Below are 25,285 nucleotides of genomic sequence, written 5' to 3' on the forward strand. Positions count from 1 at the left end.
AGCACCCAGGCCCCCTTCCAGCAGGCCCCCAGACCTGCTCCCTCCGGCTCGATTCTACCTAGGCCACTGATTTGCTGTGTGACTTCCAGAAGTTATTCCCCCCTCTCTGGGCCTCCATTTTCCCCAACTAACATAAGGAGTTTGACCTGGCTGATCTGTTAGTCCCTTAAAGCTCTGAAGGTCTGTGGGCTCTCAGCCTACTCTTCACACAGGATGTCATAAGACCAGCATCACACTCATGAGAATCCTTCTGAAAGTTGTGGAAATACTCAGTCTCACTTCTAAGGGTAGAGAGGGGCAAGGGGTCCCTGAGTCTAAGGATCGACCAATTAAAACAGCCATGTCCCTGCCAGGAGCCTTCCCCACTCCTGGACAGCCAAGGCCTGGCAAGACGGACATCAGCTGGAGACACCTGGAGGAGGAGGTGACGGTTCTCACCTGGGCATCTTCCCGGGCCTGGTCCCAGTCTTCTCCTGCCTCCTCACGGTTCCCCTGTAACAGGACCCGTGAGAAAGATCAGTTGCCAAACATCCACCCTCTTTGGCCCTCAGCAGCCACAGGACCCTTGGCTCAGCCTCTCTGCCTCTCAGAACCCTCTTCCTGAGCTATAACACAGGGACAAGGATCCTGCCCTCAGAGGGAAGGCTGTGGTGAACATTACATTTGAAGGCACTCAGCCCAAGGTGACTTAGACACAGACACCCTCAATACCATGCGTCAGGCACTGGTGTCTGGGCTACGGGAATGCAAGCAATGGTGAAGGATACTTGCAGGTAACGTGGGTTGCCCACATGGCCTCGTCCTGTCAATTGGGGACCCAGAAAGCCAGGCTGAGGGCCACCAGGGAGGGCTACCTGGAAAAGGTGGCCCCAAGCCAGCTTTGAAAAGTAAACAGCGGGAGAAAGCCTCACACGAGCCAGTCACAGCCTCAGCAGTGGGATGGAGAAGGCAAGTAGAGAGGACACCCTTTCTTCATCAGGGGTGGGCTCCTAGCTCCCTGCCCCCCTTCCAGGCCCCTGGGGGACCAGGCGGGACCTGGGGCCATGAACTCACTCACCGTGGCCAGAGAGATAAGGATCCTCTTGAAGTGGCCAGATGTGTCTGAGCTCAGAGCATCCTCTAGGGACTTGTGATAGTCTGAAACAGAGAAATGGAGTTGTGGGCAGCTGCTGGCTAAGGACGGGGGTTGCTTCTAGAAGCTCAAGACTTGAGCCAGAGCCTGTTGGCAGGGGTGGTGGGGTTGAAGGCATTTGCGGTTGGTTCTTGGTAGCATTCAGCCACGCCACTATGGATGGTGACACACTGACAACCCAGTCCATCGCCTCTGCCCCCATCCCAGCTGAGGGCTCTTGGAACCCTGACTCTCCTGCTTCATGGTCATTCTATCTTCCCTCTCTTACCTTCCCACCCATAGGGCAGGGGCTGGACCCACCAGCTCTGGCCACAGCTCTGGCCATGTCAGTCCCCCGCTCGAAATTTCAACCACTTTAGAGCTGCTGACAAGGGGAAAAGTTTCAACATTTCTGACTAATACTGAAGATTCTTCACAATAATATCTGATCCAGCACAGGCCTTCTGAACGAGGCCCAGAGGGACTGTGCAGGCTGCCCATCCGGGAGGCTGCCTGCCTGCTCCCCAGCAGCCTGGACACGTTCTCCTCTCACTCCCCGCCTCCAGCTGGGACTCTCTGCCTGTGGCGCCCTTTCCTCAGACACAGGGCTGGGCATACCCATGGGCTTAGCAGAGCCTTGTGGCCGAGAGAGGGGAGAACAGCAGAGCTTCGGGGTGAGGTGGTGCTTCTCCCACCGCCTCCCAGCGGTGCTGGCCCCAAGGCCTTCCACACTCACCTTCCTTATAGGCCTCACAGATGGCCCGGATTTCTGCATTGGTCCGAGTAGCGAGGATTTCTATGAGAGCCTTTTCATCTGTGCCAGCTCCCTACAAGGTCAAGACCAAGAAGACTTAACCACAGCCCTGATCCCCATGCAGAGACTCGAGGGGCCCTGGCCAAGAAGGCCCCTGTTCAAGAAACCACCCAGGAGGCAAATGCTCGGATCACCAGGGCTTCCTGGATTTTCTCTTCACTCCCAGACCAGAGACAGCACAATCAGGGCAGAACATGCCGACTTGTCAAGATTTCCAGAACCTCCCATGTGAACTGCTTTGGACCAAAAATTAAAAAGCAAAGAATATGGCCTATAGGCACATGTATATAAAAAGGCACACACACATATGTCTCTGTACATATTTATGTGTAAATGTATAAAAACAACAGAGCTCATGCTTCACAGTGTAACTGTGACTGTGGTCTCTGGGTGGGTGAAGGATCACAGGCGATTTCTCGTTTCTTTTTTTTTTCCCTCTGGGTAGATTCTCTTACATACTATTTTGTCAGAAGAAAAAAGGTTCCGTGCCTTAAGGGAAAAATATGCTGTATTTGTTGATATTTCCCTTTGAGGAGTGATCTAGGGACAGACCCGTTAGGTCCTCTGGACTGAGACGGTTTGGGAAACAGCCGCTCAAAAGTCCTCACGCTGGGGGAGGGGAGGGAGGCGAAGGAGATGGATAGATCGCTCGATTCAAGTATCTGTTAAACACCTACAACGTGCCAGTCACCGTACAAGCCGCTGCAGCCACAACTATAAAAAACAGGAAAGGCTCGTTCACTGCCCTTAGAGGTCACTTCCCGTGGGGTGGCCAGTCCGTCGGGGCTCTGACCTGAAGGAGACCGAGGCTGATGGAGATCTTCACAGGTGCTTTATTCAAAGCAGACATGTGGGGAGGACAGCCTGATTTCCAGAGCATCCTAAGACCCAGGGTCTAGCCCCTTCCCTAGGGCAGGGTCCGCTAGCCGGACCGCTAGCTGGGTATGCTCAGCCTCCCTCAGTTTCCCATTGTGGGAATGGGAAGGGTCAGGTCAGGTTATCTCACTGCTCCCTTCAACCTCTAAACTCGGCGTTTTCAAATCCTTTGCTTTTCTTGTCTAGGCATTTTAAAAGGATGAGAACCTCAATTTGCTTTGCCCAGGGAAATGTCTGATCTTCTCTGCATCCTCTAGGGGCCCAAAGTCCTCGTGGTCTCAGGCTCCAGAGTCAGACAGACTTGGTCTGAATCCCAGCTGTTACCTTCTAACACTGTGACTTTGATCAAGGGACTGAAGCTCAGAGCCAGACTTTCCCATCTGTAAAATGGGGATAAGACAATAGCCTTGCCTTGTGGGTTGGTGAGACAAGGAGCTGAGCCCAGGACGGGTCGCTAAATGCTCTGATGACAGAGAGGAGCCCCGTACAGCTGGTCCCTTGGGAAATCAAGCAGCTCTAGCAACAGCTGGGCTGGGACATCACATCCTTTCTTGCTAATCAACAGCAAGGGCAGGTCTTCAGAGTTAACAGTGTCCTTCACACCCATGACCTTGCCTGGCCCACTCCAACGCTTGAAGGGCAGGGATGATCACTCCTGTTTCACAGCTGAAGGCATGGAAGTTTAGAAAGTGTAAGGGGCCCAACATCACAGTGAATTCGAATACAGGCTCTGACTGCTGTTGTTTCCCTTCCAGATCCATCCTGCTTCCTCTAGTTGCTCCTTGAGATTCCCTGACACCACTGATTACTGGGCATGTCACCTCACTTCAGCCAGAGCAGAAGCCAGGACTTTGGTGGAACTTCTGGGAAGAAGGACATACATGCACAAGCCATCCTACCACGAGGAGGAGAAAGGCTTTCTGAGAGCAAAGCCACCACAGAAGAGAGACAACCAAGGTAGGGGAGAGACAAGAGTCCATGTAACATTATTTGAGTCCCTGGATTCAGCCATGTCTAAAACCAGATGGAGTCCTGTACCTCTGTTATCCCCTTTGTAGTTCACACTAGTTGGAATTGGGCGTGGGAAGGGCTCTGCCAAGGAGCTACGGCCAACCCACACCTGGGCTTGTGGGGAGCCCCCATGTCCCCCCAACACCCGCATACTGGACATTCCTTTGGTGCCCCCACCATACCTCCATGGCCTTCTTCAACTGCTTGGCATCATAATGGGCTGGTGGCATCATGAGCCCTAGAATCAGCCTCGCCAGGTCTCCGGAGATCTCAGACTTCAGATCTGCCATCAAGTCCTACGAAGGACGGGGGCCGAGGTCAAGCAGGCATTACCACGTGTTCCCCAGTGACCCAGGACAGGGAGGAGATATGGATGAGGAAACGGGGGCTCCATGTGAATGCTGGGGATAGCGATAGTGGGAACCCACACCTGTCTTTGCTGAGGTTTACTATTTAAAGGATGGCAAAAACCCCAAGCAGAGGGAAGACTGGCTCTCCTTGCAGGCAAGGAGGTGGGACAGGAAAGGGTGGGAGGGCCGAAGGACATCATTCCCACCCTGGGGGAAGCTTGCCGGCTGCAAAGGCACAATAATCTCAGACATTCAGCCTTGGGGCCTTGAAGCCTCTGGAACTCGAGATTCAGAAAATGCTGTGTGAAAGCAATTCATCTCAGCCCCACGCTGAGCCATCCCCATGGGTGCTGATCCTGGGGAACTGGGGGACGGACAGAATGTGTTGCAGGCAGCCCAAAACCAATGAGGGAGACACTCCAAGAACACATGACCACAGGGGCCCCAGGACCGCCCATACTCGGGTGCTGGCTATGACAGCCAAGCCCGGGGCCCGGCTGAGGCCTCACCCGGCCGAAGTGGGACTTGAAGGTCTGGCGGATCTGCTGGCGCTGGGCATTGCTGCGGTGCGTGATGATGTCGATGATGGTGTCCTCGTCAGTTCCTGAATCATCAAAGCCGCATGGTTCATGCGGGAAGACCCGCAGCCCACTTCCCCCATCCCCTCTCCGCCACGAAGAGGCCGAGTAGCTACTAAGGGATCCTTCCAACCTGCCCATCTAAATCCCATGGGGACCCCGTGTCCTTTCTCTTCAACTACCCGGGAGCTGGAGCCCAATTCCTTGTAACCAGTGCAGGTTGACTCTGAAAACATCAGGATACCACCTCTGGACTCCTGGATGAACGCCTTTAACCTCGGACTCTGCACAGGACTCTACCTTTCAGAAGGACTCTTGCATCTGTCATCTCACAGTCCTAGATGTGCTCGGGAGCTGTTATCATTCCCAAGAGACAAATGGAGAGGAGGACCAGAGGGGGAGGATTTAAGCCAAGGCCTCTGGGAGGCGCTGTTAGATGGGTAGGGTCGGAGGTGGGCAAAGTGATGGAAGCCAAACCCGGATACTGTCCACGATGGCCTTTCTGAGAACAGGCCATCCACCTGCAGAGTAGTTCTTCCCACTAGTTCCAAACGGGGGCCCTGAAGGGGGAACCAGTAGGGGGCACTCCCATCCCAGAATTGGGTCTGCAGCTTCTTACTTTATAGTGGGGGAAATGGATGCTTTGGAGGCATTGAAGGACCTGCCCAAAGTCACAGTGAGTCGAAAGCAAGGCCAGGGGGAGAACCCAGGCCTTAAGACCTAGTACTTCCTTCTACTCCAGGACACTGCTCCTGACAGGCTGGGGACACCTTGGTCTCTAGGAAGGGCTCATGCCCAGTTCCTTACAAACCCCCACACTCCCCTCCTGCCTAGACTCATGGAGCCAGGACCCTCCTCGTTCTGTGGATCCTAGTTTAGGCCTCCGCTCTCACTCCTGCCCTGCCCAGCCCACTGCCCAGCCTGCCACACCTGCTGCCCCAGAGGCCCACCCACCCCTTTCTGGTCCCCTTACCGAGTCCCTTCATGGCCTTCCTCAATGCTTTGGCGTCAGCGTCAGGGTTGAAGTTGTCAACTGGACGCACGGTTCCCTTCAGCTGCGAGAAGCAGAAAGAGCCTCAGCAGGTGTCTGGAGGCCCCCCCGGGGGCCAAGCCAAGAGAGGAGCATGCAAGAGAGGGGAAGCTTTCCCCATGAGCTCCAAACCAAGCAGCTTCGGGGGAAAGAGGCAGGGGTGAAGGCACAGCAGACAGACCCCTGCCCTAGAGCTGAGAAAGGGAGAGGGGGCGAGAGACAGACCCAGGCCTGGGAGCAGGGCAAGTGCTGGTCAAGCCAGCTTTCTGCCCCAGGAGTCAGCTCTGTCCTAGCTGCACTGGGGCCTTCCCAGTCCCTGTCGGAATCCTGCCCTGTCCCCAAGGCCCTCCTGCCTCTTTAAGAGCCCCTTCCCCTGAAAAGGCAACCAAAATGTCTGAAATACCAGAACAGAATCTCCCAAATTCAGTCACTCCTAAGTGGGGTTCTCAGTGCTTCCCTATTTGCATACCTGTTCTATTTCCCAATATTTCTACTGAATTCAACCTCTTTTCTGTTTTACTTAAATGCATTCACTTTTAAGTGTATTTAAATACTCCTGAAGGGCAAGGAGTTTTGTTCATTTTGTTCTTGGATGGATCCCGAGTGCCTACAACAGAAGTAAGCACTCAAAAATTTTTGCTACGTGGATTAATGAATGAAAAGAATTTTGTATCACTATCATAAACAGAAAATTGGTCTTATGTGCCATCGACAGATGATAACCCATGAAAATAAATGTAATAAAGAGAAAAAACCGTCTTGTCAAATATCACCAAGTTTAACCAGATGCCATTGTCAAAAGCTCTGAACTTGAAGCTAGCTCTCTCAGCTCAGTTTGTGAAAAAGGAAAGCCAGCGAGGGTGGCACAAAGCCAGACTCTCCCTCTGACAGAATGAGGAAGGAGGCTGGGATTGAAAAGTCGCTCTCTCACTATGTGAGGTTTGGTGTTACCAAATCCCCCCGAGGCTCCCCTCACCTGAACGAATTCATTTCTTATGTAATTTAAGGTCACCTGCAATGACACTTCTTGCCTTGCAATTTGGGAAATGCTGTTCTAGAACATCAGCGCTCAAGAGCCCTTGGAAAGCACTAAGTTTGCCGTGTCTAACACCTCGCTCTAAAGATGGAGACAGAGGCCAGGAGAGGTAGGGACCTGCCAAAAATGGCTCCACGAGTAACAGAGAGAATGCAACGTGCCAAATATTTTCACGTGGACCAAGGGCTACTAGTCCCTGGAATGGTTTGTCCCAAGTACGTCCGCGGACCCTGGGTCTCAGGATGGTCAGAACAACCTCAAGTCACCCAGCGCACTGAGGGGTGACTGATCATCTGGAAGCCTCCAGAGGCCAACTGTCTGACGCAGGATGACACAGGCCCATCCACAGAACCAGACATGTCTCCGTTCAGCAAGCCCTGTTAGTACTCAGCGGGCCCCCAACGCTCCCCTGTGTGTTAGAAGTTAGGGCAGGAATCAGAGGCCCACAGCAGAGTGCCCGCCCACCAAACTCATCACTTCTGGAAGACAAAGAAGCTTCAGATGTGAGAACCGATGTCTCAGGTTGGCCGCCAGGGGGCAGCTGGGTGCCAACCAGAGCAGCGGGAAGGTGCGAGCAGAAGACCGGAAGCTTGTGGTCAAGAGGTCAAGCAGGAGGTGGGGAGGGTCTGACCTCTACTCGGGCCACTGCACTAAGCTCCCACATCTGATAGGCCACCTGCGCTGCCTCCGGGAAGAACTGGCCAGCAGCACTGGAATGGAGGGGGTTGGGGAGAGGATAGAAGGGAAGGTCATCGTGGGCAAGACCACACACGCAGCACACAGCCATGTATGTATACGCACACGGACACACACACACACACATAGCCACACTTGAAGTGAATCCATCTCGCTTTACCTCCTAACAAGCCTCATCCATTCAGAGCCTCCCCTCCATTTTTAGAAACCTTCTACCTTCTCCTGAGACCCCCTGCAATGCTCAGTCTGCCCAGCAGCCTCCTAGGCTCCAAGTTCCTAGCAGGAGAGGATTTCTTGAATGCTCTGTCCTCCCCTTTCTCCCTCATGATTTGAGTGATTTTTACCCAACTCTCCCCTCTCAAACAAACTCAGTTACCAGCTTACGGCCACGTCCCCTCGATTTCTCCTCCTGCAAACCACCTGGGCTTACAAGATGCTGAGTAAATGTCTGCGGAACTGAAATCAGCCCCCAAGGCACTTGTCAAAGGTTAACAGAAGGTTCTCGTATCCCTTACTTCACTGGATCCTTATAAGCTCTGGGAGAAGAAGTCAGAGGACCTATGGCTCCCCTCCTAGTCCACAAATCTGGTCAAGTCACGCCCAGTGTAGTCTCTCCCGCGGCTGCCAACACCCCAGGAGAGGTTCCTCTGCCAGCAGGAAGCCGCCAGGCCCTGCCCACCTCTCAGCCTCTTCTCTTCTCGACCCCTGCAAAATTGCGGCATCAGGTACAGAAATGAACCAGGCTGAACCTGGGGTCTCTAGGTCTTTCCTCCACCCACTCTCCTTCAGAGCCTCTCTGTGTCACCTCCTCCTCCTTACGGTCTTCCTCAGGCCTCTGCTTCTCTACCCCTAGTCTGGGAGAGTGCCCCGATCTGTGCGTTCCCAGGCACAGAGACTTTCCCTATCCCGGGACGGCCCCACATGTAGGCCCTGGTCCGGATGCCTCACCGGGCTGGGGGCTTCACCAGGGCTTCCCTGCCAAGAAGTCTGTCCCAGAACGTACTGGGTACGAACGTGCTGAATAAAGGAGCAGGCAGACCAGACACCTGTATTTTTTCCATTGAACAGACAATGAAATGGGAAGCAGTTATGAGGTAGCGGGGCTTGGACCCCCCCATTCTGATTCCCAGTCCACACCCCCACGGGAGCAGAGAGCCCCACCCCTCCCCCAGTCTGGGAGAGCACATTCCTGTCACACACACTCACAGACTTTCACCAGGCACTGAGGAATCCCCAAGCTCTTCCAGTCCATGCATCCGTCAGGATGAGGGCCAGGGGAGCCCGGCCTGCCACCGCCCCCCTCCCCAGGCCACTCCCTCCAGCCCGGGGTCGGGGGGCCACTTACTCATCATCACCCCCACAGAGTTTCAGCAGAGCCTTCTTGTAATCGCCAGATGTGTCATTCTGGGGAGAAAGCGAGACAGAGAAAGGTGACCTCTCACCCTTGGGCTCCCCTCGGATAAGGAGGGGAGGTTGCACAGAGCCCAAAATCGGGAAAGGCTGAACACTTATTTGTGGCAACCCTGACTCTCCTCTGGTCTGGGGTGGCTGAGACCACCAAGCAGTGGTGTGCTGGCAAGTCCTAAACAACCAGCTCTCGGGGAGGGGAGCAGGTTAAAAAGCCCTAATTTCTAACATCTGCCTATTTCTGTGGTGTAAACACGTCCAACAGGGATACTTTCAAGCTACCCATAGGATTTCACTGAACGTGGAGCCCATGGGAGCCGGCCCCAGCACACCTCTACCCTCAGACCATCCCCAACCCAGCACCTCCATGTGAAATAGTCCATGGAAATAGGGTTCCATGAACCAAAACACTGGGAAACGCCAAACCCAGACCAATGGATGTAGGGTATTTTATGCCCCTCTCAGAGCTTCATGATGGATTTAACCAATTAAAGGCTGTGAGAAGTTCTGAAGGCAACAGACTGCCTTGTCTTTACTTTCACTAGCTTTTTCCAAACATTTCCCATGAACCATTGTTGCATGTAGTATCTATAACACTCGGGGAACATAGCTGGAACTCAGAAAGCTTTATCTCGCTAACCCCACCCCCCAAAAAAGAAAAATACCCAACCCTCTATGTGTCTCTTGGCTGAGTGTCAGGGGCTGGACACTGCAGTCATCACAGATCACGTGGCCCGGGGCCAAGAGTTCTACCCTGACTTCTGCAGCCTGAGCTCACTGCCCTTGGGATGGAGTCTTCATCCTTAACTCAGCCTGAGTGCCCTTCCTGACCCAGGTCCGCCTTCCTTTTGAGCTTCCTGACTCATAAGCACCATCAGACATTTGCTTCTCTGTTGAATTGTTTAATGTGCCCTGAACGTGCCGTGAGGCGGGGGCTCCTGGGATTCCCAAGAGACTCTCAGCAACCTGGGATCATTCTTTCCCCCTAGGAGTGGTTCCCAAGCCCTCCGCTCCTCTCCGTACCCTGTTGGCTCCGCTCACCTTGATCATGCTATACAGGGACTTCTCATACTTGGTCCGGAATATCTCCCGAATGTCAAGCATGTCCAACTCACTGCGGGAGACCATGATGCGGATCAGGGTGTTGTCCCGAGTCCCCAGGCCCTGGAAGACAAGTGGGTTCGGGGGACAGGAACCTGAGAGGAGGCCAGACTGCTGACAGCCCCCAGCTGATTGAAAAATACAATTTTTGTGCTAAAACATTAAAATTAAGAACAAAAGAAACAAAACACTGCCTTTCCCCTGAAGCTCCCTATGTGTCCCCCTTGCTTTGATTTCCTTCCTCCTTTCATACGTCAGGTCCATCCTTGGTTTCCTTTACAATTTTACCGTAACTGTATAACTCTAAGTACAGATTGTTTATGTTTAGATATCTTGGAACACTATAAACATACCACTTTGCATTTATTTCTTTTGCTATGCCTGATGGACATTGGGTTGTTTCTAAATTTTTTCCTAGAAAAAACTGCTACATTCTTTGAAATGCATGCACACAGGAACCTTCTCTCCTGGGGTGAGCTGCCCGACCTCCCTCTGAAAGAGAACGGGCCATATTTCCCTTGCCCTTGTGGGATGGCTGACTGACGCCATGAAGGCCTGAGCTCCTGGGCCTTGGGTCTGTGGCCTCTGCATTCATGCGTCCTGTTGTGCTACAGAACTATCATCAGTTTCTGTGTGTCCTGTGGGCAAAACAGTGGGAATTACTGTTCTCATGTACACGCTCAGGGTAGAATCTCTGGGTCACAGGAGTAAACATTGCGAGTCTTAGCAGACAACGACAAGTATCTTCCAAAGTGGTCTAATCTACATCCACTGTATAGAAACATTCTGGTCAATTAATATTTTTGAAATGTGTGGGTTTCTAGCTCCTCTGGCTGGATGAGTCAAGTGCGAGCTGTCATAACACCCTGTTATCAATCATGAGGTGGGAGCAGGTATCTGGGTGGGCAGGTGTGTGACTGGACCGCCACCCAAGCTAGGGAGCTCGCCTGGATAAAGGGCCGTCACTCTCTCCTGTAGTCAATCCCCTGAGGGCTCTCTTTGGCCAGTGGGCCCTACAGACTTGTCAGAGTGTCTCTACAGTCCCATGGGGATGGGCGGAGACGCCCTCCACAAGCTCCTTCCCAACGATCCCACCCACACACACACACCTTCATGGCTTTGAAGAGCCTTTCCGCAAAATACTCTGGAGTGCTCCGGATACATTTCACTGGGAAGAGGGAAGGAGAGGAGGAGTTACTCCGGCTGTCTCGGAATGGGTCGGGGTGGCCTGACCCCTTCTTTATTCCTACTCCTTGGGGACCATGAAGGGCAAACCCAGGACGAACCCAGGCTCCTGATAACCCAAGGCCCCACCCCCTTTTAACACAAACCCAGAACAACGAGAAATCAGGAACCAGGCTGGTGAAATGTAGGCTGTGCCTCTTAAAGACGCACTTCGTCTTTCTAGTCCACTGTGGGGCTGGCAGGGAGCAGGCCCAGGTTGGGGGCAGCACCTGCGCTGGAGCTGGGAGAGGTGGAACTGGGAGAGGTGGAGCTAGGAGAGGTGGAGCTGGGAGAGGTGTTTCTGTACGTCCTGCTGTGGCCACAAGGGTATCAGCAGCGTCACTTTGGATCCTGCTAGGAGAGCAGGCCAGAACCTGACTTCCTGAAGCAGAGTGGGTTGGGGACAGTTCCAGGCAGGAGGATGAGGCTGGGGCTAGAGCTCTCCCCCAGGAAACATGCACACAACCCTCCCCAGACCCGGACAGGCTGCCTCTCGCCATGTCGAGCTTCTGAGGGCCTCTGGGTCAGGCAGGGCCTCACCCCCGCCCCCATTTATCAGATGAGGGAACTGAAGTCCAGAGAGGACAGGAAACTTGTCTCAAGTCAAGAGCAGATTTGGGAGAAGTCCTGGGTTGGAATATTGAGTCTACCAACTGACTAGTCAGATCCTGGTGTGCCCTGTGCCTATGATACCCCAGTCATGACTGAACTACCCCTTGGCAAGTGACATAGCCTCTGCGAGATACGGTCTCCTTATCTGTGAAATGGAGATCATGCCCCCCTCCAGGGTTTTTTTTTCAAGATTAAACACTCTGCACAGCACCCAGCACATGGTACGGGCCCCACACAAGTCTGCTCTCCTGCTGGTTCTTCCCCTGAGCCTGGGCTCACCACTCTATCTCGCCCTGCCTGCTCTATCTCACTGGAGGGAGTGGCAGGAAGTCAGCCCCGCCGAGGCTCCACTCCCTGCCTCCCCGACTTCATGTGGCCTTGGCCAACCCGCAGAATTCACTGCCCGCCCGATTTTCTCCTTCCTGCCTCCAGATCATATAATCCCTCTTCTCCATTCTTGGCCTCTTGTTCCTGGGCCAGAATCCCAGAATCCCCCAAAGCCCCTGGGAATGCAAGGTCAGGACATACCCACAGCCAGCATTAGCTTCTCGAAGTCCCCAGACAGCTCTCCTCGGATGCTGGCTTCGATTGGCTTCCCAGTGGTCTTCAGATACTCATCAAACACTGAATCAGAGAGACAGGGGTGTTGAGAGTGCCCCAGAAGGCAGGAGAAGCCAGGACCTCAGAAGGGGAGGCCAGGACCAGAGTGCCCTCCATGAAGGCAGGGCTGGTCTTTGAGGAGCTGGCCAGCAGGGAGGTCAAGCACACCACCAGCCACCATGCAGCTAGGCCGTGTATGACGTGAGGGACTTATGTGTACCTCACACTCCAACAGGAAGACTGGACTGGTACTCAGCTGAGAAGGTTGAGCATCCTGTCAATGACTTTGCTGAGCGACTACACAAACCACCATCTAATAAAATCAGGACTAGTACTTGCATTGTAGGTGAAGTAACTATCCTGCTCTATGAGTAGCAAAGGAAAAAAGAAAGGAATCCTTGGCACAACCCCAGGGGAGCAGCTGTAGGTCCTTGTTCTCTGGAACTTACCCAACCGAAGATGCTGCTTGCTGCGATTTCCCAAAATGTAAATGAACTGGGCTTCATCTGTTCCCCATTTCAGTTCTCCTGCCTCGTACAGGTCCTGAAGGGGAAGAGGAAGGACTTCATGGAAAGGACACAGAACTTGCTGGTCAAGCGAATCAACTGCTGCTGGATCCCTGAACATACGAGTAACTGGTAGCCTCAGGACCTTTGCATACACTTGTATACCCTCCTTTCTTTCTGGGGAAACTCCGACTCAACTTTCAAGGCCCAGATTAAATGTCCCATTTGTTCTTGAAGCACTTCCTGATGTCCCCAAGGTGGAGTTCTCTTTCTTCCCCTCCTTCCCTCTTCTAGGCTCCCATAGTTTTCTACTTCTCTATTGCTTTGCTCCACTGTATATTATAACAACTTCTTCATAAGCCTATCTTCCCACTATGGCATGGGCTCCTCAGACAGGGACTATGTCTTAGCATTCTCTGTATCTACCCTTGCAGTGTTGCAGGCACACAGTGGGGCTCAAAACACCTTGAACGTAATGCTATATCCCTAGAGACAGTGTTTGTATGATTAATATATGCCTTTCTCTCCTGGTACTGTCTGATTTTAATCAGTAGTGATCCCCCAGTGCTTGGCAGAGTGCCCGGCACATAGTAGGTATTCAACACATATTAGTTAACTGAATGAATAAAGGAACAAATGACAAAAGCCCCAAAATATATCTCACCAACTTTACATATGTCGCGTACCTTTGAAAGACAATTTAAGTCCTTTCTTCAACAAAGCACCTTATAAAACGCCGGCCATGAGTCAGTTATTCCTGGTATTTGATGCAAATTACTCGGTCCCCAGCCCTTCCCCCGATCCCCAAGCAACTAGCTCTCAGGGTTCCCTTGCTGTGCCCCAAGAGCCCCTGCTCAGTGCTGGTTTACCTGGACGTCCTGCTGTACCAAGTCCTCGCTCACAACATCATCCTCCTCCCTGGTTCCCTGGGCAGAAACACAGGGACACGGGGTTCACATACCACGGCCAGGGAGATGGGAGTGGTGTGGATACCAGGGGGAGACCAGGACAGTAGAGAAAGTGTGGTGGCCCAGGTGGGTCTTGGAGCAGTGACTTCAGCTGCCACTGCATCAAGACCGAAGCATCTATTTTGTGGGGGAATCATAGGGTTTGTTGGCTTTTCCCTTCATCCTCGGAGTTGAGACCAAAGAGGGGAGTCCTGAGAATGACCAAGGTCCCTCTAGGTGCCCCATCCCAGAGCCAGCCAGAGCCTGTACTGAGAACAGGACCCCATACAGGTCCTGGTGTGGCTCATGATGCCCGTGGAAAATGATACTACAGGGCTAAAAAGACTGCACACCGGCGTTCTACTGGGGGCTCACAGACCTTGACCCAGAAAACTCAGCAGGGAGGATCTGAGACTTGGGCCCTGAGATCCGAGCTCACAAGCAGTGAAGATACCCAATGCTATTGGTGTTTCTGCTGCTCCGCCCAGGCTCTGTGCCCCATCCAACAAAGGAACTCGCAGGGGGTGGGGCCAGCCCAAGTGGGCATCGAGCCTCCATGGGCGTGGGTCAGGCCTAGGCTTCTCTCCTCCTCCTCTGGACTATGAATCTCAGGATCTCAAAGCCCCAGGCTCTCCTGGGGACACAGCTTCAGAAGACAGAGCCCGCACATTCACAATCCATGCTGTGGCACTGCCCACTTGGTGTTAGATGTTGAGAAGGAGCTGGAACTCTCCAGAACAAATGGCTTTGAACTTGGGGGCAAAGGTCACACTTGCCCATTCCTGCTGTTTCCGGTAATCCCCCAGCTGCTTACTCTGGGATATGGTTGCTATGGCAATGGAGAAAACGACCTGGTAGCAGCTGGGGTCAACTGTGTATGGGAGCAGAGGAAGTGAAAGAAACAGAGAAGTGTTTTAATTTCTATATAAAGCTTCCCACAAGCATGGTCCTCGGCCCTGGGCTTGAAACTGCTCAGTGCGAGAATTTCCGGGGAGCCGGACAGGTGAAGGGGAGGCAGCGGGGTGGGTCATGTTTTCCAGCCCCCTGCAGCCATACAAAATGCAGGCCTGCTGGTGCCAGAACTTTCCATTATTCTAAAGGATGGAGAAATCTGGCTTTTGAGCAAAAACTCCCCATTTTTAAATGTTAGCAACTAACTCAAATATTAAAAAAAAAACACTGTGCAGGAAAACCAAGGAGAAAAAAAACCAGCTTGGCAGATGGAAACCTGTCTGCAGCCCTGACTTCATGGTCCTTCTTATGTCTCTGGGAATGGGAGGGAGGAGCCACAGGGCTTGGCTGTGGGAGACGCAGTGCAGGCAGCCCCAGAAATGCCACATCCCTGCAGGTGACTCATGGACGTGCCAGCCGTGGCAGCCGTGGCAGCCGTGGCTGGGGAAGCAATGGCGGGAGGGAGGCCTGGAGAGGAGGGGGAGGCGTGGGTGTGAAGAGAGTATGGAGGTCACAGTGGAAGACTTTCCTGGGCACATGGGAGCAGAGATGTATGCAAAGGGATATGTGGGTCACCTGCCTGCACAAGCCAGGGGCGACACAGCAAACCCCTCCATGCTCGGATTCTACACCCAGGTGAGAGAGAGAAAACATCTCAAGTTCAAGGATAAATGGGCAGTTGGGGAGTAGCCACAGCTGAGGAGGACTTTATACCCGAGGAGCCACCAAGGAACCCCTCACAGGCCACCCTGTCTGGGGCAAGAGGCAGAAGGTACCCACGGCCCTCTCCCCGCACTCTGGTAGGGAACTTCCGGGAGGACCCCGATGTGGACCAACCTGGAGCAGGACCACGAGCATCTTCTGGAAGTGGCCAGAGGTGTCACCAATGATGTCAGCCTCCAGGTCTCTCTCATAGGCTGCAGGGAAGGAACACAAGCTCTAGTCCAATCCCTGTGAGACCTAAGGGATCCAGGATAAAGGTCCCTGTTGCCCACAGTATGATCCCAGCATCCAGGCTCCGGGTTGTCATGGAAAGACCCAACATGTACTCTCACAGGTTTCTGCACTGACCCCTGATACACTGAGATGGAACCTGTCTACTTCCTCTATCCACACCTGCGCCATCCTACTCCAGGTACTGTGGTCACCTACCTGGACAGTGGCTACAGCCTTCTAACTATTTCCCCTGCTTCTGTTCCCCCTCCCTCTCCAATCGACAGCAACAAGGGTGACTCTTAAAGCCCTCTCCGATCACAGGCTCCCCTGCTTCCTGCTAGACTTGGAATCAAGCATTACCTCTTTCTCTTGGGCTGCAAGGCCCTGTGTGACCCTGCCGTGCCCTTTATCACTCTGGCCTCACACTAGCTACTAGGCTCATTTCTGCCCCAGGGCCTTTGGGCTTGCCATTCCCTCTGCCTGCCAGGATCTTCTCTCTACTCCTTACACAAATGACTCCTCATTCCCTCCCAACACACTTTTCTGGAGAAGGTCCTCCAGAATTAAAGTTTGATTCTTGTTACTTCATTGTGTAACAATGTGTTATCATCGTGTTGACCTGTGTATTGTCTGTATCCCTTGTTACTTCACCAATCTGTACATTCGAAGAAGCAGGGACTACATGGGTTCTGCCCACCACCATATTCTGAGAACCTAGAACAGTGCACAGAGCAGCTATTTCTGACAAGGAGAAACGACAGTTAGATCAGAGGGCAAGAGGAAAGATGGTGGATGGGTAGCCTTAGCGTCCCTACACTTGGAATTACCCTCATTTCATAGCTAAGTCCTGAATGGCCCCTCCTGCCCATCTCACCATCTTTGTATGCTGCCACCAGCTGGTGGATCTGCTCATTGGTCCGAGAAGCCAAGATCTCAATGAGACACTTCTCATCGGTGCCGATACCCTGGGAGAACAGAAGGGACATCGGAGTCAGGGCTGGGATGGGATGCCACCAGCAACCATGGGTTGGCTTCCTACAGTGGCCAGAGCCATGACACTCCCAACACTCAGGGTGCCCCTACCACAGCTCTTGGGCACCTGACTGGAGCTGCTGCCCTGAGACTCAGAAGACATAGGTTCTAGTCCTGCCTCTGCCAGCAGCTTGCTTTGACCTTTTGTTAAGAAACGTCTTTCTGGGCCCCCGTTTTCTCATCTGTGAAATGGAAATGATGCCAGTGGCTCTGCCAAACTCACAAGGAGTTTGAAAAGGCGATCTCTCATGTTGCTAAACTTACCAATATGGCAAGTAAATTCATGTTGAACAGTCATCTGGGGCAAAGCTCATGGCACTTTACAGACAATAAAGTGCAGGTACACTGAAGGGCTTTGCTCCCTCCCCACGTGCTAGGGAGCCACCCTCTCCTTCAACCAGAGCTAGCCATGCTTCCTGACCTGAACACACTCCTACCACCTCTGCTGACCTCTTACTCAGCCTGGAAGGACCTTCCCACTCTGATCAACCAAATCCTCCCCGGGGCTTCTGGGCCCGACTTGATCTCTCATCTTCTGTGACGGCCTCTTGAGCCACCTGGGGCCTGCCCTCCTTGCCCTCCTTTAGTATGCCCTTGGCCTTGGGGTGTTGGGCACAATTTGTCTTTATGCCCCTGTATCCTGCTTCCTCAGGGCTGGAAGCTGCTGCATTGGGGTCTGGGCCAAGGACCCACTTTATGAGGTCTGTCTCCCACCAACATCTGTCCCACATTGGCCATCTGGAGGAGACCTTGGCACCCCTCTGGGACAGGGTTTGAGCCTCTTACAGCAGCGCTCTGTGAGTACTTGCTGCAGAGACCAGAATCTGCCCCACACATCACACCCCCACTCACAACACACACATAGACCCATGCTTCCTTACCGAGATGGCGTCTTTAATTTCCTTGGCATCACAATAGGCAAGTGGCCTCATGAGACCCACAATCAGTCGTTCAAACTTTCCCGTCAGCTCATACTTCAAGTCAGCAATGAGGTCCTGGGTCAGGGGTCAGGGGTGGGGAGGGAGGAGGAGATGCAGGAGGAAGGGGAGGAGCGCTTAGGATAAGAACTACATTTAAAGAGCACCTGCTCTGTAAGGCACCAGGCTACGTAAGACCATGGTAGTGTCAGTCTGGGAGGTATGGGCTCTCATCAACCCTAAGAAATGGGCGTAGAGACTTCAGGGAAATTGCCCAAAACTACGTAGTGAACAGATGGCGTTGTAGGAGTCAAGCCCATGGTACCAGGCCTCTCCCCCCAGCACTGTTTGTTCCCTTGCTTATGGGGTGTCTCTCCCACCATTTGGAAGTCCACGTGGTGCACACCTTGCAGGTCCCATTCACCTGCGGGCACCAGCACCCAGCCAGTGCTCAAGCACACAGCATACCATGGATGTATCTGTGGCTGAATGGGGCCTGGCTAGCACGGAGGCTGAATGAGGATATAACAGGAGAGATCCTGAATGAACGCACAGCCCCACCCCACCTGCCCTGCGGTCGCCATGGTTACCTTGCCATAGAGGGACTTGTAGCTCTGACAGATCTCCTGTCGCTGTCTGTTGCTCCGAGAAGTGATGAGCTCCAGGATGGCCTCCTTGTCACTGCCTGGAAGACAAGAGGGCACTTGTGACCCTCCCCCAACCAGCCTCCAGGAAGCCCACCAGGACTGCTCCCTGCCGTCCTCAGCACCAGCCTTCTCTGTTCATCAGGCAGGGGTGTCGGTGGGGGAGGATCTATGGAGACCTGTCAAGCCCCGACTGAGAAGGATCACAGCACCCACAGCATTTGGGCTCAGAGGGCCTCTTATCCGGCCCCTCATCAGACCTGTTAGGAAAATGAGGCCCAGAGAGTAGCAAGGACTCACTCCAACTTTCACAGTGAGACCTGGCTTAGAAAACCCCAGGCATCTTAACACCCAAGATAGGGTTCTTTCAACAACAAGAAAAACAAAAGAGAATCATCAGCACCAAGCTCGGGGTAGCAGCTCCCCCCAAGGGGAAGGCAGGGCTTGAAGCTTCCGGGGGACCTCCCAAGGAGCTTTCAACTCCATGAGGAAGCACGGGCCAGTTGTCAAGTTGCGTGGCAGGCCTGCAGGGGAAGCTTCTGTTATTCCTTAGACCTTTAGGTTGGTCTGGAATATTTCATTAGAAAATGATGAAAAATAGTAAAAACAGGAGACAAAAGAATGAGTGAGCCCATCTCCACACCTTACCCCCACCCTCGCCCCCAGACGGGCTCTGGGCTGGGCCCCCATGGGGGAACGCCCCCACGCTAGTGACCAAGCACCCACCAAAGCCCTTCATGGCGGTGTACAGGGCCTCAGCATCCTGGCCGGGGTCAAAGCCTGGGAAATCATGAATGGAGCCACGGTACTTGGCACCCTGGGGAGAGAAAAAGCAGAAGGTAAACCGCTGACCTTGGCCTTAAATGGGGCTCCCAGCCCCAACCTCCCGATCACACTCTCAGCCCTGGCCATAGGCAAAGTCTAGGTTGAGTTCCCTTCCACCAAAATTAAGCCCTGACTACAGGAAGCCCAGGCAAGGGTAGGGACGGCTCTCCCTGGACCTCCCGCCACAGCCCATCCCGAGGACTGTGCCCTTGCCCTGTGGGACGGTGGCTCCGTCCAGCCCACAGCACAGTACAAGCTTCCCAGGACCCAGGAGGGAGGAGAAAGCCAGGCTGAGTGCAAGGGGTAGGAATGGTCCCTGTAAGAGTAACAGGAGCTCCCCATATTTTTATGGCACTTTATAGTCTACAAAGCCCTTTCGCCTCCTTTACTGGGAGTCCAGCTTGCAGCAGCGCTTAATATTATCTGTATCACAAAAACACAGAAACTGAGCCCAAAGAAGGAAAGCGTTTTGCTGAGGGCCCCACAGAGCCCAGATCTCTGGCCCAGTCCCCTCTGTTCTCCAGCTCCAGCAACCTTGCAGCCACTGGCATCTGAGGGTGAGGTCATGGCCCAAGGGAAGCCCGGAGCCACCCTCAGAATCGGTGCCAAGAAAAGATAATGCCCCTTGGGCCCAGTAAACTGAGCTGGCAGCTGGCATCTGAGGACAAGCTGGCTGGGTCTTCAGGGTGAAAGGGAGGAGAGGCAGGGCCAGAGTATCTCAGACATTGAATCTGAATGCACAATGGGCTGGTTCACAGAGAAGTCAGATGTGGGTCAGCTACATGGCCCCAGAGAAGCATGGGGTTGAGAGAGGGGCTGAGAGCTAGGAGGGCTGGGGATGCCAGAGCCCGTGGCACAGTGAGAGGGTGCTCAGCCTGGGCCAGGCCCAATGCAAAGAGCAGAAGATTCAGGAAGAAAGAAGACCTGCCACTGTCTTTCATGAGCTTTGGACCCAGAGGAGAGAGGCAAGCACACAAATCAGCATAGAACTCATCATCGATACCCTAAGACGGAGGCAGGGTGATTTGGGAAAACAGTGGAGGCCGCTTCCGGCTAGGGGAGGGGACCAGGAAAGGCTCCAGGCAAGGACCTGGGTGGCCCACATACAGTGCACCTTAAAGGGCTAAGAAGCAAGCGCAAAGATGAGCCTCCAACCGTCTCCTGTGTCTCCCGGTGCGCACTCTGAAGGACCTGGCCAGACGTGTGGCTGCTCCCTGGTTTATGTCTGCAGCTGCTGCTCCTCTGAGGTATGCATGCGTGGGCGCAGGGTTGCTATTTAAAGTTCTGACAGGGCGGGTGACCAGAAAGGGACACGGCCCTCTTCCCGCCATCTGCGAGTCCCCTGCAACTCGATCGCACCCTTGGGCACAGGAGAAACGCGGACCAAACACCCAGACCAGAAAAGAGTCAGTCCCTTTAGAAAGCCCTAGGAGTGTCTGTCTTGCTCTCGGATGCCTCCCAGCTCCGGCACAGAGCCTGGCACAACCAAGCACCCACTGAATATGTTTCCCAGAGGGACAGGCACAGGGATGGATGAATGACCGAGTATATTCTGAGCAGAATGAATTAGATTTCCTGGCCGGGAAGTCTACACTGAATCCTAAAGGACGAGTGACAGCGGGGGGCCCCGAAGGAGAGGGGGAAGGCTTCATGCCGGGAACAGCACAGTCAAGCCCTGGAGTCAAGAGCAGGTGAGAACATCAGGGAGGCCGCCCAGATTCTTCAGTGCTCAGTGCAGACACCCTAGGTCGCCAAGACCGTGGGACTCCAAGTTGCCAGGAAGGAATGAGAAGAGGAGAAGGTGGAAGGGCCGAGGCCTCAGCAGCCAGCCGAGCTCCCCGCTAATCACTGCTGCTCCTCTACCTCAGACGGCCCCCCTCCCACAACGGGCGGCTGGGCCAGGGCTGCCACTGAAAGATGAGGCCATGTCCTCCAGGGGGAAGGGAAGTCTAATGACTGACAGGGAGCTGGAGCCAAATGTTCCCTTTGAGACCGGTTTAGTGAGGAGCAAGGCCAGGTTCCCAGGTGTGCCTTTGCATAAGGATAATCAACTCTCCCAGCGGCCCTCGGGATCACAGCCACTAGAAGAGGCGGACATGGGGGGCCTCAGCACTGGTCACATTCAGAGGCACAGAGACAGGCCCTCAAATCACCCAGGCCTGGGTTCCCACGATCGGTCATCCTCACGCCAACCTGATGAAGTCTGCGTCCCCACTTCTCCCCCTCACCTAGATGGCCTGTGCTCCTCCCGCAGGCAGGATCCCGGCCTCAGACACCATGGCCCCAGGGAAGGGAGAGCACAGAAGGGACTTTCCACCCTGAAATATTCAGCAGGTCCTGCTGCCAGCTGGTGAGCGGCCTGGGCCCTGGGGCTCTGAGGTCTTGGGACCCATCCCAGCTGTTGCGGGAGTGGAAGCCTGTGGCCTCTCCTGAGAGTCGGCTGCCAGGCCAGGATGCCTCCTCAGAGCTGCTGTGACCACACCTGACTGGGGCCTCATCTCCACAGCGGCTGGAGTTCCGGGCACCAGCGCCTGCCCCTTTGCCCGGTCCCCAGTGTTCTCATGCCCTCAGCAAGTTCCACCCCAGACCATCCCTGTGGCATGTATGCCGCAGAGCCATGCGTCTAGGACCTTTCCGACCCCACACTATTTCGTCACAACTTTGGGTCCGCAGTTCCCTTCTTCTAGAAGGAAAGACAGGGAGAAGAGCACCATTAATACAGCAGAACTAACTGGGGGGTGATCTGGAGCAGAGAAAAAAGTGAGTGGCTTATTCTGTGCATGTGTGAATGGGGGGGGTGTGTTGGGAAAGGGCGCACAAGATGCAGAACTGGGGTGTCCATAATTGGAAGCAACAGATACCAACTTCAGCTCAAGAACGGAAGGAAGACCTTGCTCAGACTCCCTGGCTTTGTTTCTGCAACCTTCTCCCTTGCCCAAACCCTTGTACTCCCAGCGTGCCAAATTACCTTTGTTGCCTTCCCCCACAACACACCCTCTCCTCTCTGGCCTTCTGTTCCTGCATCCCCTCCCCCTGGAGCACATCCCCCTGGAGCTCCCTATTCTCCCCCAGTAGCTCTCTCCAGGCCCTTTTCCCTGTTTCCTCCACCCGCATGCCCACAGAGCACCCTTACAGCTTCTGCAAGGGCACGAGTGCCGTGTGTGCAGGATTCCAGCTCATCTCATGGGATGAGGGAACCCCAAGGCCCTGCCACCGTGGGACTCTTGCTTGCAGACTGTCTGCAGTCCCCTGGTCTGTGGCAACAAGAAACCACGGCTCAGCCAGGCCTGAGTATGGCCGGGAGCACTGGAGCAGGATTGCAAAGATCCACACCCTGGGTCCTGGCCCCTCTGCTCTCCCAGGATCTGCTCTGTCCACTCAGGTCTTGCAGAACCTTGCACTTTGAAGGCCTCCCAGGAAGTAGCTGTGGTATGACTACATACAGAAAATGGGGAACAGCAAGCTATGCCTTGGACCTTTGCCCGTAACCACTAACACTTTCTCCTCCTGGTCAGAGAGGCCACTTGTGCAAAGGACGCTCCTCAGAGGGTGATAGGGAGGCCCCAGCGGGGACTCTTGAGTACCGATCCTGCTCACGTGAGACACTGTGCTCTTCAAAAATTGTGAATCGATATCCTTAAGGCCCTTGTTCACTGGGTGACGAGTCATGAAAACTGAGGCCCAGAGAGGGTAAAGAACTCTCCCAAGATCACACAGTATTTCTATTATGTCCGTGGCCAGTAGCTCTGTGACTGAAGCGAGGAGTAAAAGGGGCCTAGTCAGGTGTCCCTTGGTTTCATTCTGCCTTCGCCATCCCAGCATGATAGCAGCCGGATCACCTTTTCTAATGCAAGCCAACAGGGGTCAGTTTCGGGTGAAGCCTGGCACAGAAGGACACCCAGCTCTGCGCAAGGACAGAACCTGATCCTGGCCACACCCAAAAGTAAAAGCTCTGCCACACCTCCATTTCTACTGCCTAGCAAAGTGGTCCTGCAGCATGAAAGACGGGGGTGTCCGAAGCAGGGAAACTTAATCCCAGATGCATGTGACAAGGGACACCTCCAGCTCCAAAGCAGAAAGAACCCTCTCACGCTGGGGAACCACTTCTTGGCCATGCAGTTCGGGTAGGACCAACTCTACCGCCTAAATCCAGGTCACCACCAGCCAATGAGAACAAAACCTAGGACTTGCCCTGGAATCACTGGGAATAAATTATATTGTTTCCTCCATATGCCCAGGAAGCAGAATGGAAGCCTGGGGCAGCTGGTGGCTGGGGTCCCAATCAGGGAAGGACCACCCACAAAGGAAGCCACACGGAGGAAGTTCAATTCACAGAGGCAGAATCCTGACAATATCAACTGGGTCCCTGGAACCAGCCCAACCTGAAGCCCTAGGCTGTCAGTCATGTAAGCCAGTACACATCTCTTCTGCTTAGGATGTTGTGTGTGGTCACTGGGCACTTGCAACGGAAAAGGGTGTGACTTGTAACCAGAGCAAGCAAAGCCTAAGAACCTGTCCTGCTCCTTTCTAGAGGAAGGTACCAGAGATGTGCAGAGCAGACCTAGGGACTCTAAGAGCCCAGGAAAGGCAGACCACAGCCTCCAGGAGGGGAAATGCTCCTTACCTGTGCTGGTTTGGCCATGGTCTCAGGTTCTGCAGCAGGGAACACTGTGGGGAAGAAAGAGACCCATGAGATCTGGTTCCCTCCATGATTTCCCCCAATTTCCTCACCCTTCTTACCTCCCAAGGGAAGGTATGCTCCCCCTGCTGCTTTCCAGCTGCCCCCAGCCCTTTAGGTTAAATTACACCCAGACCTGCCTTGGGGCTAGATGCATTTTTCTGAAGACAATGGAGAGACTGGCCTGGTCCAGACACACCATTATGGGAGAGGGACTGGGAACTGAGAGGGAGACAGGGCATGGCCACTGAGCATATGACTCTTCCAGGCCATGCAGGGCACTTTCCCATATGTCCCACTTAATCCTCACGGTGATCTTTCCCAGCATCAGATTTCCCCTTTCCCTAGAGGAGGAAATGGAGGATGGGAAGTCAGGGAAGTTGTGCATTTACCCAAAGTCACACAGCTTAAAACTGAATTCAACAAAGTGCAGATTCCAGAGTCCAAGCTATCTGCACCACACATGCTCTATGCTTAAGTCACCAAGAAGGGTTCCAGAAGCCTGGGCTTAACTTTCTGCAGACGAGAATGCTCCAAGGGCTCTGGGCCACCTGCTGCAAATATCTGAAGGACTAGCTTCCCGGTTCCGGGTAAGTCAGTGCGCATTTCCTGAGGATCAGCTCTGATTAGGCACTGCTCTGGCACTGAGGTAGAGCGATCAATAAAAGAGATCTTTAAAACCCTGCTTTTCTGCAGCTTACTCTATAATGGGCAAGAATAATAAATACAAATGGCAAAAAGTAAGGGAAAAAGATAACGTTTGGTCAGAAGAGAGAGACAAGGAGTAGCAGCCTAGGCCAAGTGGTCAGAGGATCACGAACCACGTGGCTACCTGGCGGGGGGTGGGGGGTGGGGGGGTGGTACGTGGCTACCTGGGGTGTGGGTGTGGTCAAGGGACTCAGGATGGCTAGTGGGGCAGCAGGGAATGGGGGCATGGCACCAGTGCCTGAGGCCATGGTAAAGGCTCTGGATTCTTCCCTGTAAGGACAAACAGGAGATATGATCTTTCAAAGGGGATGTAGGAGGGAAGCCTGGGTGGCTCAGTCATTAAGCATCTGTCTTCAGCTCACGTAATGATCCTGGGTCTTGGGATCAAGTCCCACTTCGGGCTCCCTGCTCAGCGGGAAGCCTGCTTTCCCTCTCCTTGTCTCCCTGCTTGTGTTTCCTCTCTCGCTGGGTCTCTCTCTGTCAAATAAATAAAATCTTAAAAAAAAAGGGGGGGTGTGGGAGACAGGGTCTAGAGGGAAGAAATAAACAAGTGTTTTACACCTAAAAAGAAATGGAGAAAGGGCTGTCACTGGCTTGGAAACGGGAAGAGAAGGGGCCCAGACGGGTGAGCACTCCCAGCAGGAAGGCAAAGGTGCAAGTGAAGCCATTCTCCCGAGACAAGAGGAGAAAGACGG

The 25,285-nt window shown here is 53.8% G+C and overlaps 1 protein-coding gene across 2 annotated transcripts in view; it reads right to left on the reverse strand.

Moving 5' to 3' along the window:
• The window catches only part of ANXA6 (annexin A6), a 47,996-nt gene that overhangs the window by 13,039 nt on the left and 9,672 nt on the right, over positions 1-25,285 (reverse strand). For both annotated transcript variants that reach the window (XM_047729808.1, XM_047729807.1), the window contains exons 2-20: positions 23,829-23,872; positions 19,106-19,196; positions 18,326-18,420; positions 17,700-17,813; positions 16,661-16,751; positions 15,688-15,767; positions 13,822-13,878; positions 12,896-12,989; positions 12,375-12,470; positions 11,120-11,178; positions 9,951-10,073; positions 8,848-8,906; positions 7,438-7,516; positions 5,714-5,795; positions 4,672-4,766; positions 3,995-4,108; positions 1,848-1,938; positions 1,058-1,137; positions 439-492 (exon numbers count right to left, since the gene is read on the reverse strand). In XM_047729808.1, coding sequence (XP_047585764.1) covers positions 439-492; positions 1,058-1,137; positions 1,848-1,938; positions 3,995-4,108; positions 4,672-4,766; positions 5,714-5,795; positions 7,438-7,516; positions 8,848-8,906; positions 9,951-10,073; positions 11,120-11,178; positions 12,375-12,470; positions 12,896-12,989; positions 13,822-13,878; positions 15,688-15,767; positions 16,661-16,751; positions 17,700-17,813; positions 18,326-18,420; positions 19,106-19,196; positions 23,829-23,846 — 1,572 coding nt within the window. In that variant the 5' untranslated portion in view covers positions 23,847-23,872. The remainder of the gene's footprint in view (positions 1-438; positions 493-1,057; positions 1,138-1,847; positions 1,939-3,994; positions 4,109-4,671; positions 4,767-5,713; positions 5,796-7,437; positions 7,517-8,847; positions 8,907-9,950; positions 10,074-11,119; positions 11,179-12,374; positions 12,471-12,895; positions 12,990-13,821; positions 13,879-15,687; positions 15,768-16,660; positions 16,752-17,699; positions 17,814-18,325; positions 18,421-19,105; positions 19,197-23,828; positions 23,873-25,285) is intronic.

The sequence above is a fragment of the Lutra lutra genome, chromosome 5 (assembly GCF_902655055.1).
Source record: "Lutra lutra chromosome 5, mLutLut1.2, whole genome shotgun sequence".
NCBI lineage: Eukaryota > Metazoa > Chordata > Mammalia > Carnivora > Mustelidae > Lutra > Lutra lutra.